Genomic DNA, 18,689 nt, shown 5'->3' with positions numbered 1-18,689 from the left:
AAAAGGTAGTCATATTATTTATCAAAAGTTAAACTTTTGACTTTTGAGTTGGATTCTAAGACAGGATATTTGTTTAATTATGAATAATTAAAAGTATATGTAATTTGGTTTAATTAGGGATTTTGGTAACACTTTATTTGAAGGGGGTTGAATAAGACTGACATGACACTGTCATAAACATGACATAACACTGTCATGAACATGAATAAGCCTTCATGAATATTTATGACTGTTGTCATAAAGCGTCATTCGGTAAATTATGACACTTTTAATACAAAGTTGACATTATTCAAAATGTCTTTGTTATGAGAACTTGACATTAACCAAGAAATCATTACTGATGTAAATTTTTTATAAAAGTATTACTGATTGCACTTTAAAAATTAGGTAACTTTATGTTATTAAAGGTAAAGTTTAAACAGTAATGATTTCTTGGTTAATGTCAAGTTGTCATAACAAAGACATTTTGAATAATGTCAACTTTGTATTAAAAATGTCATAATTTACCGAATGACGCTTTATGACAACAGTCATAAATATTCATGAAGGCTTATTCATGTTCCTGACAGGTGTTATGTCATGTTTATGACAGTGTCATGTCAGTCTTATTCACCCCCCTTCAAATAAAGTGTTACCGGGATTTTTCTAAAATTTTAATGTAATCTTTGGAAGTTGTAAAGTATTGGAGACCATATTTGTTCTCTAAGTGGGTGTTGGTAAGAAGTTAACCATAATACATTTAAAGCTTTATTAGACGTGCACAACCACCAATGGTGTTTACAAAACTTGAAATTATACAGTGGTGTGAAAAATCACAGTGATCCTCTCTAATAGCAAGGTATCAGAGAGCTACACTGCACACTAAATTATTATGTGTTGGTTGAAGTGTGAGATTAAGTTTATATATAAACTTTTACACAAGCATCTTAAAAACATGGATCAATGTTGTCCTGTCGTCTGGCATGAGAACCTAGTCATTAACTGATAGTTTGAGCAGATTTGTGTTCAAGTTCTACTTCATTGACCGAGTTTGCTCTCTGTGCTCAGCAATATTGGTTTCCTACAGAAAAGTAAAACAGATTTTGAGTCAAGCAATGAGAGGCATAAAAATTATTTATTTTGTTTTTGCACCATCTTATTTGTTTTTTGTTTGTTTTACTGACAGACAGACTGAAATGCAAAATTTTGACTTCTCGATAACGGGAAACGTGCCAGATGCTAACTTCCATCTTTATATTAGTTGGAAAATTTCCAAAGAGTTAAAACTGTATTTATTTAAATTGCTGCTAAATTGAATGGGCCATGTGAAATTGGCCCATTCATATGCACATATCTCAAGCAACCCAATGTTCAGCAGCAAAAACCAGCAGACAGAGCTGCACAGATCCACAACTCTGGTGGGAGAATGACTAGCCTTGTACTTTATAAATGTGAATTTGAGCAAAAAGCAGCAAGAAGAAGCCATTAGTGTAAATAAAATCACAAAAAGAAGAAAAAGGTGGAGGACCACCAATTATAAATGTAAAGCCAGATGACAGGAATGATTTACATCAAGGCATGGCTATGTGTTATAATGGCCCAGTCAAAGTTCAGTGGAGAATCTGTGGCACGTCTTCATCCAACCTGACTAAACTAAGAACCCACTTCATTATTGTGCATCACTTTAACTTGGTCTAACACAAATAAGAAATCAGAAGTTTTGTTGCTCCAACATGAAAACGTTCAAAAGGTACCGTGTTTCCCCGATAGTAAGACACCCCCGATTGTAAGACGTATCGGGGGTTTCAGGGGGGTCGGCTAATATAAGCCGTACCCCGAAAGTAAGACATATGTCTTACTTTTCGGGGAAACACCTCTCATCTAGCTGCGCGCCGCCTCCTGCCCACGTCCGCACCGTCCCCCTCTCCATACGTCGCCGCGTCTGCCACCTCCTCGCGTCTTTTATAAAACTGTTTTGTGTGAATACAATACTGTTCAGGTTGTTAATAAATGTTAATTTTATGGTTAAAACAAAAAATTCGACAATTTTTTTCCAATATAAGACATACCCCGAAAGTAAGACATAGTGGGGCTTTTGGGGATAAAAAGAAAGTAAGACACTGTCTTACTTTCGGGGAAACACGGTATGTATTACTTTGGCGGCGCTTTCCCAACTCAGACACATATGCTGATCTGTATGATTGTGTCACACAAATAAACTGCCTTAATAATATCAGAAAACCTCTTTTCCCCTCATGTAAGAAAAAAGATGTGTGTGTTTGGAGTTAGGTTTGAGTCTGTGGTTTGGCCACATTGAAACAGTCAGCACATTTTACCATCTTTTAAGACAGTTTCTTGGAAAGAGATTACGTGGTAAAATTCAGTTTTGCCCACTTCTGCCTCAAAAACCCCCTTTGCATAAATGTGCAGTTCATATTACAACAGTGCAATTGTTAAACCAAAAGAGGATGAAAGTTTCTTTTATTTATTTTTGTTGATTTAGACCAGAGTCACTTTATATGAAGTCAGAGTTTGTTGGTAAAAGTTTTTCCATTCGTTTACAGTCATTCTCTAAATGTAAATCTGGAATTCTACCTCTTGGCTTAGTGTCTTATCCACGGATTGAACCTGAAAATAAGCTACGCTTGCAAAGGGAGAACAAGTAAATTTCAGCAGAATGACAGAAGGCGAGGATTCAAAGCTATGACCTGTTTGCTTTCAACAACTGTACTGTCATTCAGTCCTTAACAAAACATCTGAATTTATGCTGAAAATAAATTACACACAAGTAAGGTTATTTGCTGATGTGGTGGTATTTAAATGAAATCTATTGCATAGAATTTAATTTATGGGTATTAGTTCAAATGGGTTTGAAAACACGTGCATGCTGCACTTCACATATTTTTTAACAAAAGTGGTCATATCCTAATGTTTTTCAAAATCAACTTGTTAAAATGTATACTTTCCAGCAGTGTTTTATTTTGAAATGTTGATTTTATTTTTCAGCATTTTATTAAAGCGTTGATTTTGAGCCATTTTTATTTTGAAGTGTTGATTTTATTTTTGAACCATTTTTATTTGTAAGTATTGATTGTCTGAAAGACCTTAGCCCTGAATTGACCAGTATGGGGATCAAGCCGATGACCTCAGCATTACCAGCACGGTGCTCTAACCTGCTGAGCTGCCTACGCAGTGAAGATTTGATAAAAGTGCTAATGTTTTTCAAAAAAAACATTGATAATATTTTATTTTCCAGTGATTTTGTATTTTTAAATGCTGATTGTATTTTGAACCCTTAATTATTATGAAATGTTGATTTTGAACCATTTTTATTTGTAAGTATTGATTTTATTTTTGAACCATTTTTATTTTTCAGTATTGATTTTATTTTTGAACCCTTATTTATTTTGAAATGTTGATAATTTTGTTTTTGAACCATTTTTTAATTGTAAGGTGTTTTATTTTTGAACCCTTATTTATTATGAACTGTTGATTTTATTTTTGAAGTGTTGATTGTCTGAAAGACCTTAGACATGAATTGACCAGTGTGGGGATTGAACCGATGACCTCAGGATTACCAGCACGGTGCTCTAACCTGCTGAGCTAACTCACCTACCTTACAAACTGTTGAGTTTCCATGGATTTAAGAAGAACTGACAGGATCTTACCACAATGAAGATTTGATAAAAGTGCTTATATTCTAATGTTTTTAAAACAACATACATAATATTTTATTTTCCAGAGATTTTGTATTTTGAAGTGTTGATATTATTTTGAACCATTTTAATTTTCAAGTGTTGATTGTATTTCAGAGATATTTTTTTTATTTTAATGTGTTAATTTTATCTTTCAACCATTTTATATTTGTAAGTATTGATTTTATTTTTTAGCCATTTAGCCAATCCTCTGTAGAACCTTTTGTCTCTGCTAATAACATCTTCAATACAATTTTTTTTATCCCAGGCTTAGTTTATGGAATGTAATGTGAAATTAGGCACAAGTATAAGTCTGACAGTTTGTTCACCAAGTTACTGTGCTCTCTGAGAGGATCTGTGGTATAAGTATTTGACATTGTTCCATGTCCATCGTTGACGTCAGTCTCTAACAAAATTTGGATCATCTACCAGGAACAGCAGAGAGATCATGAGTTTCTGTAGTGTAGTGGTTATCATGTTTGCTTTACATGCAAAAGGTCTCTGGTTCGAATCCAGACAGAAACAGATTTTATATGTTATGCATCTCTTAGGGTGCAGTGAGACAACAAGTGCCTTCCTCTTTCATGATGATTCATTTGCCAATTGACTTCAATGTAGGCTTCTTTTAAATCCAAGCTACTTTACTACAAATGCCACTTGGTGGTTCTATGGTGTAATGGTTAGCACCCTGGACTCTGAATCCAGAGATCTGAGTTCAAGGCTCAGTAGAACTATTTGTCTCGGATCCTGACATCTACCATAATTCTTTTGATCCCAGGCTTAGTTTCTGTAGTGTAGTGGTTATCATGTTTGCTGCACACGCAAAAGGTCTCTGGTTCGAATCCAGACAAAAACAGATTTTGCATGTTCTATTCATCACAGGTGTTTACTAAAGGTCAACAAGGGTCTATGGTGTCATGGTCTGTACTCTGAATCCAGCCATCTGAGTGCAAGTCCCAGTAGAAACATTGTTTGGGGATTGAACCCATGACTTTTGTGTTATTATCACCACATGCTGACCAGCTGAGCAAACCTGCCATTCAGATTGATGAGTTTTCATCAGTTTGCTAAAAACATAGATGATCTTAACTACTAAAAAAATGGACTCTTTTTTTTTTTTGAATATTCCTTTATTGTCTATTACTTTGTGTTTATCCAAAATCCTAGCAAAATGCATTGAAATTTGTGGTAACAGGACAAAATTGAGAAAACTTCATGGGGTATTAAAGCATCAGCAAGACATTTTAGAAAGTCTGTGAATGGGATCCTAAAAATATACCTGAAGGAAAATAAACTATTCAACTATTCTCTGTGAAATTAGAAACTTAATCATGAGGATTTGAAAACAAACTTGAACAACCAAGCTTCATTCAGAGGGTATTTTTGAAGCAGTAAGATGTATGATGGAGCTGAGGCTCAGCTTTTTCACAAACATTTGTGTTAATATCACTGAGATGTAAACAAAGGCTTCTTGAGCCTCTTTTATTTTTATTTTAGCTTGACACTGCCTCACTTCTGATTGACTCCAGCACAAAGATAAACACATTCATCCAGTCTTTGGCCAAATCCTGGGGAGGCAGACTCCTCTTTGCAAAGCCTGTGTATTTCCAACATAAGATTGTAATTGATGACACCAGAAAGACAAAAAGGCTGCTTACTTATCCCTAAGCAAGCGTAAATTTACTACCCTGATAAGGCCATATGCTTTGGCCGTACTTTAAGACCCAATTGTTCACCCTTATGTCAGCGCCCATCCGTTCAGAAAACCAAACATCGGAGTCAATAAGTAAAAGTCAGAAAAGAAACAAAAGCAAAGATGGACACATCTGTCAGAGGACAAAGAGCATCTGCGTTGTATGGATGCATGCGTTGCGATGAATGGGCACAGCTTTGCTTAGGGGAAGCTGTAACTCTAAAGTTGCCCACACTCAGACAAAACCCACTGAAGAGTGCAGGGGCCGGGGCGACAGCGGCTTACCAAACTGCCTGAGTGTCTTTAACAGGCTCCATAATGGACTGTGGTTGTATTTGGTGAGCATCTGTTGGGCCCAGTGTTTTATGGCCCGGTCCCTATTGTGTCTCCAGTGATGCTTGACGAGTGGAGGCCCAATGACTTGAGACAGAGTGAATGTCTGATCGTTTATTCCCTCCTTATGGAAAAACGAGCTCCAGCACAAGTAATAAATCTGGTCTATGGGCTTCTTACATCAACAGATCTTTCCTTGTGGACTTAGATTGAGGTTGAAAGGAAAGTGTCTGAGTTTTAGGACTAAAGATATTCAAACTAACACTAGAAAATTCCTTAAAGAATAAATATTTGTTTGGTTCAAGTTGTTTTTATATGTATTGCATGGCAAACAGAATGTTGTAGCTTCCATTTAGAAAATTCAGATTTAGAAAAACATTTTTATAAAAACATCTGAGGATTTTCACAAGAGACCCCTGGTACCGTTTGCTGAATGCCAGAGTAATCATTTCCTGTTTCATATCTGGCTTAAAAAAGACCAAGAAATCTCTTGTCTGTCTTAATTTGAAGTGGTAATAATGCACCCAAACAAAGAAGGTGCAGAGGCAGAGAGTAGATTAAGGAATTTTACAGAAGAATTTATTTAAAATTTATTAAAATTTAGCAGATACAATTCTGCTTTCAAACTAAAAATGAGTGCTCTTGACTTATGGCAGTAAACTTCCCCCCATACAAATTCTGATATTATTACATCAAAAAGTAATTGCTGAGAAAACTCAAAATGCAAAGACTTGATGTCTGCAGGTTGCATGTGGAAATGGCTTCCTGAAACACTGCAGATATGGAAAACTGTTTCTGCTGAATGTTGGCACGTTAACATTGACAATGTCTGCAAGCTGGCCGACTGTCAAAGAACTACGCTGGACAAGGACAACAGATTAGACCTGCCCAAGGCTTGAAAGGGCTGTAAATCCGTCAGCGGTAAATCTAATCCTGAAGAATCTCCTGGTTTTTCTTTAAATGTGATCAAGATTTAATGTGAAAAGAATGCATAAATCACTAATTTTGAGATGAGGACTGGTTCATAACAGTAATGTGCAGCACATTATCCACACAGTAAAAGCAGGATTGGATCACAACATGCACATCAGTTTTCTATGTCCTCCAAGGCCCAATCAGAGTGGAAGGATCATAAATATCTAAGCAGTGTATTTATATTATTAATAATATACTGCGTTATATCATCAATACCAGAGTATATCATCAGTATCACTGGTATCGCTGATACCACAGTATATCAGTAGTGGATTTAAAATCTAGAAGAAACTATTTTTCAAAGAAAGAGGACTTAGCTTTGTGCAACCTGCACAGATATGTAATCATAAAGTGTGTGATGGAGAGCTCGGCGTTCTGATTCAGCACACAGCATTCGTCTCATACTGTTCACGGTCAGGATTTACTGGGCACACGGGAACAGAGGTTTCAGCTGACGGGATATCTAATGGCCGCGTCTGGATCTTTAATCTGCAGTGAGACCTCCAGTTTGCAACTTTAACAAATGTGGAGCTGCTAAGCCCAACAACTTTGTTTGACTCTTCAAATCTCACCAAATATTCTAAGCATTTTTGATGTATTTGTTTTCTTTCTATTGAGGAAATTCAATGCATTTTTTTCTTATTATATGTAAATATAAAAAAATGAATTGATTCTTTATCACTTTAGCTAAAGTTATTAAGACCCGTTATGGAAGGTGCAAAGAGACAAATGTGGCTGCACACGTTGCAGACCCCTGGACTAGGTCCCCTGTTGAGTGACTCTCACTTCTAAATTAGAGAAGGACCCCTCCTACTGGACAAAATAGGTATTGAGCTCAATTCGTGCCTGCAATTCACCGCCAACACGTCAAGGGGCAGACGAGCGTCATGGAAACAGTGAACTTCTTACAGTCGAAGAAGAACTTGCTTAGCTGAGCAAAATGGCTGACGTTGAGATGGACATCATGTCCAGAAGAATGAATAATGGCAACGAACACGTGTAAGTTTTTCTATGAAAACCAGTTCATATCGACAGCTACAGGATGCGAACAGATTTGGGGTCTCAAATTAAAAGAGAACCGTTTGTAATCAGAAAGAGAACAGTGCCGCAGGTTCACGTTGTTACCGGAGCATGCTAATGGCTTCAGCTAACTGGCCAATGTTCATTAGCTTAGCTAGACCTAAGTTTCCCTAAACTCCCGAGCTGAAAGTGTACGTTAATTATATGTATCCGTGTTTCCCTCGATTGAGCTTGTGCCCATAAATAGCAAGTATTTTTCATTTTATTTTTTGAGCACTTCGTTGTTGTATGTTGGCTTAGTTCATGTGGCGTGCTAGTTATAAGTTTGCTAAAGACGTTAGCATATCTGAGCTAATAAAACAGCCTTGGCGGTCTGGATCAGAGGAACGGCTAACAAGTCAAGTTGACATGACAGTACATTGGTGCTGGCCCTACACCTGTTGGTTGTAATTGATCCTATTGTTTATATTCTAGTAGTCGCTTTAGTTCCAGGTTAAATCGAGAGCATTACGTAATCCAACGTTTATACTTGGGCTAGCAGTGGTTCGGCTTATAATGGCTTCGGTTGTAATCTTTCTTCGCTATGAGCAGGAAACAGATAAATTGCACACTATATCTTTGCAACATATTTTATAGTTTTTGAAAAAAATAAGCGTTTCCTTCGAATTATATTAATAAAGAATGGCTGCAAATGTTTAACATAAACTTCTGTCAAGTATAAGGCTTAGTTTTTGTTGTTGTTGTTGTTGTTGTTTTTTATTTCACCAAAACTGGTACATTTTGGATTTTAAGTTAAAAAGTTCACCAAAAAGTTACAGGTTGTATCACAATATCAAAATCATAAAGAAATAGGTCAAGAAGATCAAGGTCCTCTTATTTTTGGTTTCATCCAGAATTCATATTCCATCCACCACAGCATCGGACTGTCTCACATCATCTGGATAGAAATATGTTAACTTTCATCCTGCCAGGAGGTGCAGTTGGATTCAGACATGTTTCTATGGAGACTGCTTTAAACAGAAATACAGCAGATACTTGCTTAAAATTGTACATTCTGTGTGTGTACTTGCAGCTCTAAAACATCTGTCCTGTTGCACAGGAGATAAGTCTGCTGCACAATTTCAGAAAATTCTTGAATTGCGATAGAATTTCAGAAATAGCGATATCTGTAATATGTTTCCAACACAATATATTTAGCAGCATGAGATAAATGTGGTGATCTTTAGCGGCTTACTTGAAGTATTGGTTTTATTAGGTTTTATTTCTTTGAACTTCAATGCAAGCCATTTGGAGCGTTGTTAGTGGTGTTAATTGTATTTTTGAAATCAAAATGGTTCAAGCAAATAAAATCATTTACAGTTGTCTAACATGTATTGTTTCACCATAAAACCTGTGTGAAAACCTTTTTTTTTTTTTTTTTTTGCCAATTTGTCTTGCACTACTTTGAAGTTTTTTTCATTTTGCAATCTTGAACTTTTTTGTCGGCATTAATAATTTTGTCTTGAATAAACAGAAAGCAAGACCTGGAGACAAATGAGAGGAGTGGAAATGAAGACAGTGGAGACTTGTCAGAAGAAGAAGGGGAAGAGGTAAAAACTAACCGTTGACAACAAACGCTGGTTCATATTCAATTTAACTAAATGTTTAAAATTTAAATTTAGTGTCTGCATGCCTTTTACCATAAATATTTTTTCTGGGATTTCAAGAAAATTAACTTGAATGGATTTAAGCAAAATGTGTGTAAAACAGATAATTAAAACAGCAAACTCTACATTACGGATTTGTTGTTTCCTTACTTTAAGTCCATATAAAATGCATATAAACTTGAAAATTTGACAGATACTGATGTTGGGACTGATTATTTAGCTTGAAAGTAAAACGAGTCTTCCTTCCATCATTGCACTGATGCATTTTATTCCTTTTATTGTCCCAACCCAGGAGCAAGCTGGAACTAATGGTGAGAAGACTGAGGAAGGGTCCAAGCATCACAGCAGCAGCAGCGGGAAACACAAGAGGAAAAAACACAAACATCGCAGCAAGCACAAAAAGCACAAACACGCAGCCGAGGAAGACAAGGACAAGAAGCGTAAGCATCGTCACAAACATCGGAAACATAAACGCAAAGAGACCTCCTCCCCCGCCGAAGAAGCCCCCTTCGGCTCGGCCGGCAACAGGAAGGTGGAATCCTCTCCGTCCTCCGGAAACCCGAGTCTGGACGACCGGGCCGTGTTGGAGGACCTGGAGAAGCAGAGGGCCCTGATCAAAGCTGAACTGGACAGCCAGTTGATGGAGGGGAAAGTTCAGTCTGGCATGGGCTTGATCCTGCAGGGGTATAACTCCGGATCCGAGGAGGACGGAGAGGCGAGGTTCAGAAACGGAGAACAGCGTCCAAGGGGCAGCTCAGGTAAACTCATATCTCCCAGAGGGGAAAAAAGTGGGAAATCTAGAAGGGACTCAACAGATGGCAGTAAATCCGTCTCCAAGCGTCGCAGTCGGAGCAAGTCTGCAGATAAAGCTGCTAAGGAGGCAAAGCCAGACAAGGGGACCAAAAGCAGCAAGGAAGCTGCAGTTAAAGACCGAAGCCGAGCAAGGAGCAGGTCAAAAGACAGAAAACAGTCAGCCAGCACAGATCGCTTCAAGGAGAAAAGGAAGTCCAATTCCCCTCCCAGCTTCAGGAACGAGCAGAAGGTGAGTCGCACCGACAAGCGTTCGCCTCCGCAGCGAGAAGAAAGACCAAACCAGGACAGAACGAGCAGACGCTCCAAATCGCCCGTCCGAGAACGGCCGAGTCGCTCAGACGCCGACCGCGACAAACGGCCGGCGAAGTCGCCTTCCAAGGACGCTTCGCTGGGGAAAGAGAACCGCTCCCCTCACAGACGAGGAGGCCACAGCCCAGCAAGGAAACGCAGCGCCTCCCCCCGCCACAGAGACACCCACCACACCTCGGCCAGCGCCTTGGACCGGACTTCAAAACATTCTCCACCCAGAAGGTCTCCGCCCAGGAGAGCGCACAGTCGCTCACTGGACGCCAGGAGGAGGGAGGTAGACAGACAGGACTCCCCTCTAAGGTGGGTTAGCAACTGCAAATGCCTATAAAATATCACAAATGTGACATGTTATTAATTCAAATCAAAACACAGAGAGATATATTTCAGAAGTTTATTTCTGTTTGTTTTGATGATTACATATTCAGAAAATCTGAATTTTACATAAGACCAATAAAACTTGATTTTTGAAGATAGGTTCTGCTGCTAACTTGATATTTGTCGAGCAGACAGCCATTAACACTCTTTATGGGAGAGTGTGCCACAGAAAGTCATTTCTGAAAGAATTGGCTGTTTCTTAATTAATGGAAAGATGAATGGAAGGAAAAACTGATGTGGAAAAAGATGCAGAAGAAACTGGAAAATTGGAATTGGGACGTAAACACAGCAGTGTTTCCCAGAACTGTGTTGCCCATAAAATCTTATTTTATTGGTCCCATGTAAACATCCAGTTAGGCCTTCCAACAGCAAAAAACTGTAAGAATGGATTATAAGTATACAAGGAGACATCATTTTTCTTTCAAACACGTGTGGATTAAAACAGTTCCGATTTTTAATGTTGAAGCATTTTAAAAGACAAACTGGACGGTTTAATCAAATTTTATTATTTAATAAACTAAATTAAATAGCAGCAAATCCGCCAGCTAGTGACCAAGAAGCGTTGAGTGAGACCTTTGTGATGTGATGATTGAAAATAAATATTTTAACAATTTAGAAGTCAATAGAAATGATCTGATCTGAAACTTGTGTTGAAAGCACCAGTTAGGTTAACCATAGAGCTTATTGAAGATTTAATAGTTCAAAGATCTGAAGACAGAAACCGTCTTTAGAGAAGAGCGAAAGAGGGTTAAACTCTTCATTACTGATGGATCACAAATTATATTGCTGACATAATAGTACCCCAACCTTCTAAATATTCCAATAAAATTCTGTCCTGTGTCCTGGTTTTCATTTTTAAATTTTCTTTTATGGACCTAAAATGGAAAGGCCCCTTTCCTTCATTTTAAAATCAATATAACTTGTCAAATTTTCATTTTTTAGACACTTTTTAGCCTTAGCTAGAGTCAGTTATACATGGAATGACAGATCATGATGGTGGATTCCTTATACAGAAAGCGATCCAGGGCCGATGCCGGACCACTCGGAGACAGAACACGGGAGAAGAGTCCCAGGTCGGTGTCTCGTCGCAGAGTGAGTCGCTCTCCTCTGAGGAGGAGGTCTCCATCGCTGCCACGACGCTCTCGCTCCTCGCCTCGCAGGCGAAGCAGGTCTCCACTCAGGCGCAGGTAATTCCTGCTCATGGTTTGACTGTGAATTCATCCTTTGTGATAGAAAATGTTTTTGTGCTTTTCGAAAGCAGTTTACTCAATAGTTGCGTATAATTACTGATTACTAAATCTACCCATGCATGAATTGCAGGTCTGGTGAGAGAGACCGGTATGGAAGACTCCGCCAGTATCGGCGCTCAATGTCCCGGGATCGGGAGAGAAGAAGACGACGCAGCAGAGATGAAGACAAGTTCAAAGGAAGCCTTTCAGAGGGAATGAAACTTGACCAGGAATCCTCAGACGATGAAATGTGAGAAAAGACATTTCTCTTTTTGGCTCTGTACTTTTTGTTAGACATTCTAAAAACCATGTTTTTTTCTGCATGGACTACTGGTCCGAATAAATCTGTTCTTTTTGGAAAGCGATTGTGTAAAGAAACTGGTAGGTGATCACATAATTGATTACTTGTTGGTTTTATTTGGTGTTTGCAGGTTGGAAGACTTCGAAGGTGAGGAGATCGATGAAGAAGCTCTTATTGAGCAGCGCCGTCAGCAGCGCATGGCCATCGTCCAGGTCTGTTCACGTCCACTCCGTTCTCCACACACACATCTGCTGGTAATTCAATAGAGAGGAAGCTGACGGTTCTTGGATTGACCCGTTCCTCTTGTCTCCACACAGAAATACAAGACGGTGAACGAGGAGACCAACATGGGGTCGGAGCCCAGCAGCCCTCAGAGCAGCACACGTAGCCGATCGCCTTCCCCCGACGACATCTTGGAGCGCGTCGCCGCCGACGTCAAGGAGTACGAACGGGAGAACCTCAACACGTTCGAGGCCAGCATCAAAGCCAAGCACAACCTCATCGCCCAGGAGAAAGACGGTAAAGTCCCAGTGGAGATGACCGAACGAACCAATCGGCAGAGTCGTCTGCAGCTCCGATGAAAAAATTAACAATTGGACACAAATGTCATGTTAATTTGGCCTTTGTTTCAGGGTGGAATGAATACACAGAAGATAACTTCTATGGTTTGTTTTTAATAGAAATTAAATGAAGTCACAGGGTCAAAATTATTCAAACAGGCTGAAATATAAACATTCAGCCCCGTTTCACATTCTGAGGAAACTAGCCTGTTTAAACTCTGGTGGTCAAATACCCAGATGGGTTAATGCTGATAAGGGACTTTTGACCAAATATTTATATTACAGTTTGAACCTGTATGTCTACTTTTGACCTCATTATCCTCAGTGAAGACTTGTTGCTAAAAGTCACAGGGGATATGTTCATTAAAATAAACTATTAAAGGCTCCGAAACACATTTATGCAGGTGTAGAAGTAATTAGGTGTGAAAATCTACTTTTTTTTAAGTTTATGCTGCCGTTTAAGTCAAATTTTAAGCATTTTCAGAAGCACATAGTACATTTTCAGTATATTTTGGATAATAATAAAACATAAAAACTTCATACTGCATTACCTACAACTGATTTTAGAGAAGCAAAAAGGGAATTTCCTGCTTCCTCCAGCAAACCTTCCACTTTTAAGTTGAGAGATTAAAAAAGGGTATTTTTAATGAATGCAATGTAATATTATTAAACTGACTTTAATAGGCAAGTTAGAAAAAATTACTGCTAGTTACCAAAAGAAAAATAATGAAAAATGTTCAGCATCATAATCTCTCCATGTTGACAAAAACCAACTCGGACAAGAAGAAGTCATGTTTCTTTGATTATATGAAACTATTTTAAATATAACTGGATTAACGTAACGATTTCTGACATATTATTTACCACAAAAATTAGTGACAAATTACTAAAATCCCTACCAAACATCATGATTTTGGACATCAAATGTGTCTGCAGCTCTCCTCGACTTTATTTCTTATTAGAGGCAGAATAACACTGTTACAAAGGTTAGATGTGGAAACAGAAACGAGCCGACAAAAATCATAACAGTTCAGTCTGATATATATCAGATTGCATTAAAAGCCTTTAGTAAACCGCTGGCTTGATCTGTTTGAAAAGTGCAGCATTGTGAGGCAGGGATTTTAATTGAATATCTTTTTCTGTCATGTGTTCATTCAGTTGCTGGCTTGTTTTCCAAAGCCTGGTTGTGTCTGCTTCCTGCAGCATGTTTTGAGCTCTGCAGAGTATGTTAATCAAACACAGATTTACTGTTTTATTAAACGACGTGTTGAGCCGAGCAACTCACCGCCTCTCCTTCTGGTTGCTTTTTGTTTTGCTTTGTTTCAGCAGCCAACCCAAAGAAGCCTTCAGCCCCCGACATGTTTACAGAGTCAGATGACATGTTTGCTGCTCACTTTGACGTAAGTACTCGGGGTTTCACCCGCTTTCTATGGTTAACGGAAGGAAAACGATCTGAGGGGCTCAGGTGGTGATTGGCCTTCCTTGTCTCTGCAGAGCGCCAGAATGAGAGCAGCAGGTGTCGGAAAGGACTTCAAGGAGAACCCCAACCTCAGGGACAACTGGACCGATGCTGAGGGTTACTACAGTAAGTGCTTCCAAACCCTGGAACATAACCGTCTTTGATCCTGCAACTTAAGAGTCCATCACTGTCATGTTTTGTCAGATTCTCTGCATGTTAATCTGCATTTTAGGTTGTAAAACAGCCTCGTTCACGTGAATAATTATGTTTTTTGTCTGTATTTTTAGGGGTAAACATTGGTGAGACATTAGACAAGCGCTATGATGTTTACGGCTACACAGGCCAGGGTGTGTTTAGCAACGTGATCAGAGCCAGGGACACTGCCAGGGCTGGCCAGGAGGTGGCGGTCAAGATCATCCGAAACAACGAGCTCATGTGAGTCACTTAAGTCAACTGCAGCTTTAGGAACTCAAGAGCTTGAAAGTTATTTGTATAACTGACAGATTTTGTATGACAGTTTTTGGTTTTAGTGTCGGAAAAGCGTAGACAAAAATTAAAGTATTGGGGTAAAAAAAAGCGCATACAATCGTAAACTTTATTTTCTTTTAACTGAAAATGAACCGCTCCAACCAAATGCTTATTTGTGTATCATGTAAGATCTTAAGATGAACATATTTATGCATTGATGTCACATTACAACCACAAGCCTTAGAGTATTTTAATGGAATTTTATTTGACAGACCAGCAGTTTAATCAGTTAGTTGTTTATCTGTGATGAACACCTGGCAGTTTTTCATCCCAGATAAACGGCCATGTTTTTGAAAAGTTAGATGAAATTGTACAAGAAATTTGGAGATTTGAGTCTTAAAAAGTATGAAGTATAAATCTGTTCTTTGAATTTCGTTATACATCTGTAACACACATGTTTTTGGTAAACAGGCAGAAAACCGGTTTGAAAGAGTTGGAGTTCCTCAGGAAGCTGAACGACGCTGATCCCGACGACAAGTTCCACTGCCTTCGCCTCTTCCGCCACTTCTACCATAAGCAGCATCTTTGTCTTGTTTTCGAGCCTCTGAGGTACCGAGCGCCAGATTTTCCTCTTTTCCTCTTGCATTACAGCATTCATCTCACCTCAATTGTTCACGACTTGTGTCTTTCGTAGCATGAATTTGCGAGAGGTGCTGAAGAAATACGGCAAAGACGTCGGGCTCCACATCAAAGCCGTTCGATCGTACAGCCAGCAGCTCTTCTTGGCCCTCAAGCTGCTCAAGCGATGCAACATCCTCCATGCTGACATCAAGCCAGACAACATCCTGGTACCATCAACATTCACACCCTGTCATATTTGAAATAGCATCCACACATATCCAGTGTCATTGTATTGTCTCTTAAATGAAAGGTGAACGAATCCAAAACCATCCTGAAGCTCTGCGACTTTGGCTCTGCATCACATGTCGCTGACAATGACATCACACCATATCTGGTCAGCCGGTTTTACAGAGCTCCAGAAATTAGTAAGTTGCACTGTTTTTTGGTTTTTACAGTAAATAAAAAAAGATTAAAGATTTGAGTTTTCTCAAATAATCAGTGTGACTTCATGCTGCTGCAATAAAAGAGGGATATTTTAAGCATTTTACTCGTCTATAGTAGAGCCGCTAGTAAGTTTCTGTGTGACCTCGGGTTTCCTCCTCAGTCATAGGGAAGCCTTACGACTACGGCATCGACATGTGGTCCGTTGGCTGCACTTTATACGAGCTGTACACCGGCAAAATCCTGCTTCCCGGATCTTCCAACAATCACATGCTGAAGCTGGCGATGGACCTCAAGGGCAAGATGCCCAACAAGGTAGCGTTGCATCACGTCCCTTCAGTGAAGTGAGAAATGTTGCTTTTCTGTGATGCAACTGTGTGGATCCTTTTCTTTAGATGATACGTAAAGGCTTGTTCAAAGACCAGCACTTCGATCAGAACTTGAACTTCCTGTACATTGAAGTAGACAAAGTGACTGAAAGGGTAAGATGATCTTAAGATTTATAGTGCTTTGCAGAAGTACTCATCCCCAATCAACTTTTTCATTAAAAAAAAACACATTTCAGTGTATTTTACTGATCTTATGATAAACTAATACAGATTGTAAAGTAGGACTTAAATTACAAAATGTTTATATTCATCTCTCTGACACCCCTAAATGAAATCTAGTGCAACTCTGAAAGAGAACGTCATCGTTCAAAATTTTTCCTGACATTTGTTGTCTTTTCTGGACTTAAATCGTACCAGCTTCTCCTGTAGTGTTTGTTGTAATTATGAGAAAGGATTAGGTTCAAAATACCAACAAAATTCAAATGAAATGTTGTAACTCATTTCATCAAAGTATGTTGTGACGGTGTGGGTAGGATGAATGGTAGCAGTCAGTCTTGCAACGCATCTGAGGAGGCCTCTGACTGAAAACTGTTGCTCTAACTTTTCTAGAAATTGGGGTCATTATTCAGGTATTAATAATGACCCCATCAGCTGCTCACAGTTGTAAAAACAATACCTTGTTGCCACAGATATGCATCATAGCAACTGCCTGAAATATATAAAAAAAGAATAAATGAGGGCAGTAGTTCTTCCATTGTTGCACAGCATCTAGGACCAAAGGAATAATTATCCACACATGCAACGAGGTAAACCAGAAAAAAAAAAGACCAGATGTCAGAGCTGCTCCAGCATGCTGCCACTGAGCTGCGAAATTTATGAAACCTGTTTATAATTTTCCTTCCACGTGACAATTCTTTACAACATAAAATCTCAGTGAAACACGTAGAATTTTATCACTGTGACAAAATGTAAAAATGTTGAAGGGGTGATGATACTTCTGTTTTTTTTATTTTCTGCTTTTTGTTGTTGTTTGTTTTAACTTTGATCTGACTCGTCTGTGGTCCAATAGGAGAAAGTGACTGTAATGAGCACCATGAACCCCACCAAAGACCTGCTGGCAGAGCTGATAGGTGGTCAGCGACTTCCTGAGGACCAGAGGAAGAAGGTCATGCAGCTGAAGGACCTGCTGGAGAGCACGCTGATGCTGGACCCGGCTAAGCGCATCAGCATAAACCAGGCTCTGCAGCACCCGTTTATCCAGGAGAAAATCTAACCCCCTAAACGCCACAAACACTCCCAAGAGCCGACGGGACAGAATCGACCACTAAACCAGCTCTGTAAGGGACTCTGCAGCGAGGCGCCTGACCTCTACAGATTTACAGAATGTCATCTGTTTTTTTGTTTTGTTTCTGTCCTGCTCCGCGTTACATGTTTTCTTGTAAATAGATCACTGCAACGGTAGCCATTCTGGACACGCTGACTATCTCTTGGTTTTCATGGTAAACCCTCCCCTCATACGCTGCAATGCAGTGACAGACTTTTTATTTAACAGGCACTGGAGTTACAGATGTTTAAAAGAAAACGTATAATTCCTGTAAATACTTTAACATCTATTGCGTCAAACGATATCAAGCAGCATACGGTTGAATTTTGTCGTAGAAGCAGACGTCATGTTTGGTTTTTAACCTGGCTGTGGGACGATGCATGCTTTTTGAATGTGCACCCTCTGTACTCTGTATGTGGTGCCAGCCTGTGTAAATGCTCCGTGTCTGCAAACCCCGCGTCCCACATGTAACGGTAAACCGCACCGACTTCATCCCATGCTCTGACACTTGACCCAAATTGAAGGAAAAGATGCATATGCATTCTCGATTAACTTTAAATTTTTATTTTTGTGTGTTTTAATCCTTTTCCTTCCTCCTCCCTCCCCTGCACTCTGGCTACATCCTGGCTCTAAAGGCTCTCACATTCAAGTGCCTCCAGTATGAGCCTGGTGTTTGATGCACCAAACAATGCTGGCATGTAGAAGCCACACCTCTTCTCCTCGCCCTCCAAACGTTGTGTGTGTATATATAGTCCACAGTTACTGTCCTTTCCTGTATCTTTAATTCGTTTCTTTACATCCAGTGGTAAAACAAATCTTGTGATTTCAATAAATAGTCGTGGAAACGCTGCTGGAAGAGCACCTTCAGTATCAAATGGCTTTTTAGTAATAAAATGTTTCCCATTATTAAACAAACTTGTATTTTTTTTTTTCATGCTGCATCACACTTTCTGATTAGTAACTCAAATGATGACAGGTGAGATGATCACAGGTTTTAATATTAAGTTACATTTAAAACATGAATTATGCGCAGTGATCTACTTAGTCTTTTTCTGTAAATTTTAACTATAGCTACCAAATAATTATAGAGCAAAAGAATATTAAATAAGCACAATACAC

The 18,689-nt window shown here is 39.0% G+C and overlaps 1 protein-coding gene and 2 non-coding genes across 4 annotated transcripts; all 3 read left to right on the top strand.

The window, feature by feature from the left end:
• Positions 1-4,126: 4,126 nt before the first annotated feature.
• Positions 4,127-4,199, top strand: trnav-uac (transfer RNA valine (anticodon UAC)). The gene has a single exon. It is a non-coding gene; the product is annotated as a tRNA-Val (tRNA).
• Positions 4,200-4,336: 137 nt separating this feature from the next.
• trnaq-cug (transfer RNA glutamine (anticodon CUG)) lies at positions 4,337-4,408 on the top strand. Its single transcript has one exon. It is a non-coding gene; the product is annotated as a tRNA-Gln (tRNA).
• Positions 4,409-7,561: 3,153 nt separating this feature from the next.
• On the top strand, positions 7,562-18,485 carry prpf4bb (pre-mRNA processing factor 4Bb). Of its 2 annotated transcripts, none has more exons than XM_014992364.2 (16): positions 7,562-7,674; positions 9,209-9,284; positions 9,634-10,763; positions 11,852-12,025; positions 12,159-12,317; positions 12,499-12,580; positions 12,686-12,887; positions 14,258-14,328; positions 14,423-14,513; positions 14,675-14,822; positions 15,327-15,464; positions 15,550-15,703; positions 15,787-15,901; positions 16,081-16,232; positions 16,313-16,399; positions 17,316-18,485. In XM_014992364.2, the coding sequence occupies exons 1-16, from the start codon at positions 7,616-7,618 to the stop codon at positions 17,517-17,519; spliced, it is 3,042 nt and encodes a 1,013-aa protein (XP_014847850.2). In that variant the 5' UTR covers positions 7,562-7,615; the 3' UTR covers positions 17,520-18,485. The 2 variants fall into 2 exon arrangements, with proteins under 2 accessions (XP_014847850.2, XP_014847849.2); XM_014992363.2 differs by having other exon boundaries at positions 14,255-14,328.
• The last annotated feature ends 204 nt before the right edge of the window (positions 18,486-18,689 follow it).

Source organism: Poecilia mexicana, unplaced genomic scaffold (genome assembly GCF_051168715.1).
Source record: "Poecilia mexicana isolate PSO_F unplaced genomic scaffold, ASM5116871v1 scaffold_20, whole genome shotgun sequence".
NCBI lineage: Eukaryota > Metazoa > Chordata > Actinopteri > Cyprinodontiformes > Poeciliidae > Poecilia > Poecilia mexicana.
Note: the sequence above shows the minus strand (reverse complement) of the source record. Positions and strands in the feature narration are given on the sequence as shown.

Excerpts from the sequence above, each read along its gene's own strand:
- prpf4bb (XM_014992363.2), top strand. The coding sequence starts at position 7,616 with ATGGCTGACGTTGAGATGGACATCATGTCCAGAAGAATGAATAATGGC. Across the intron at positions 10,764-11,851 it reads AGACAGGACTCCCCTCTAAG|AAAGCGATCCAGGGCCGATG; the intron begins GTGGGTTAGCAA and ends TTCCTTATACAG. Across the intron at positions 16,400-17,315 it reads TAGACAAAGTGACTGAAAGG|GAGAAAGTGACTGTAATGAG; the intron begins GTAAGATGATCT and ends GTGGTCCAATAG.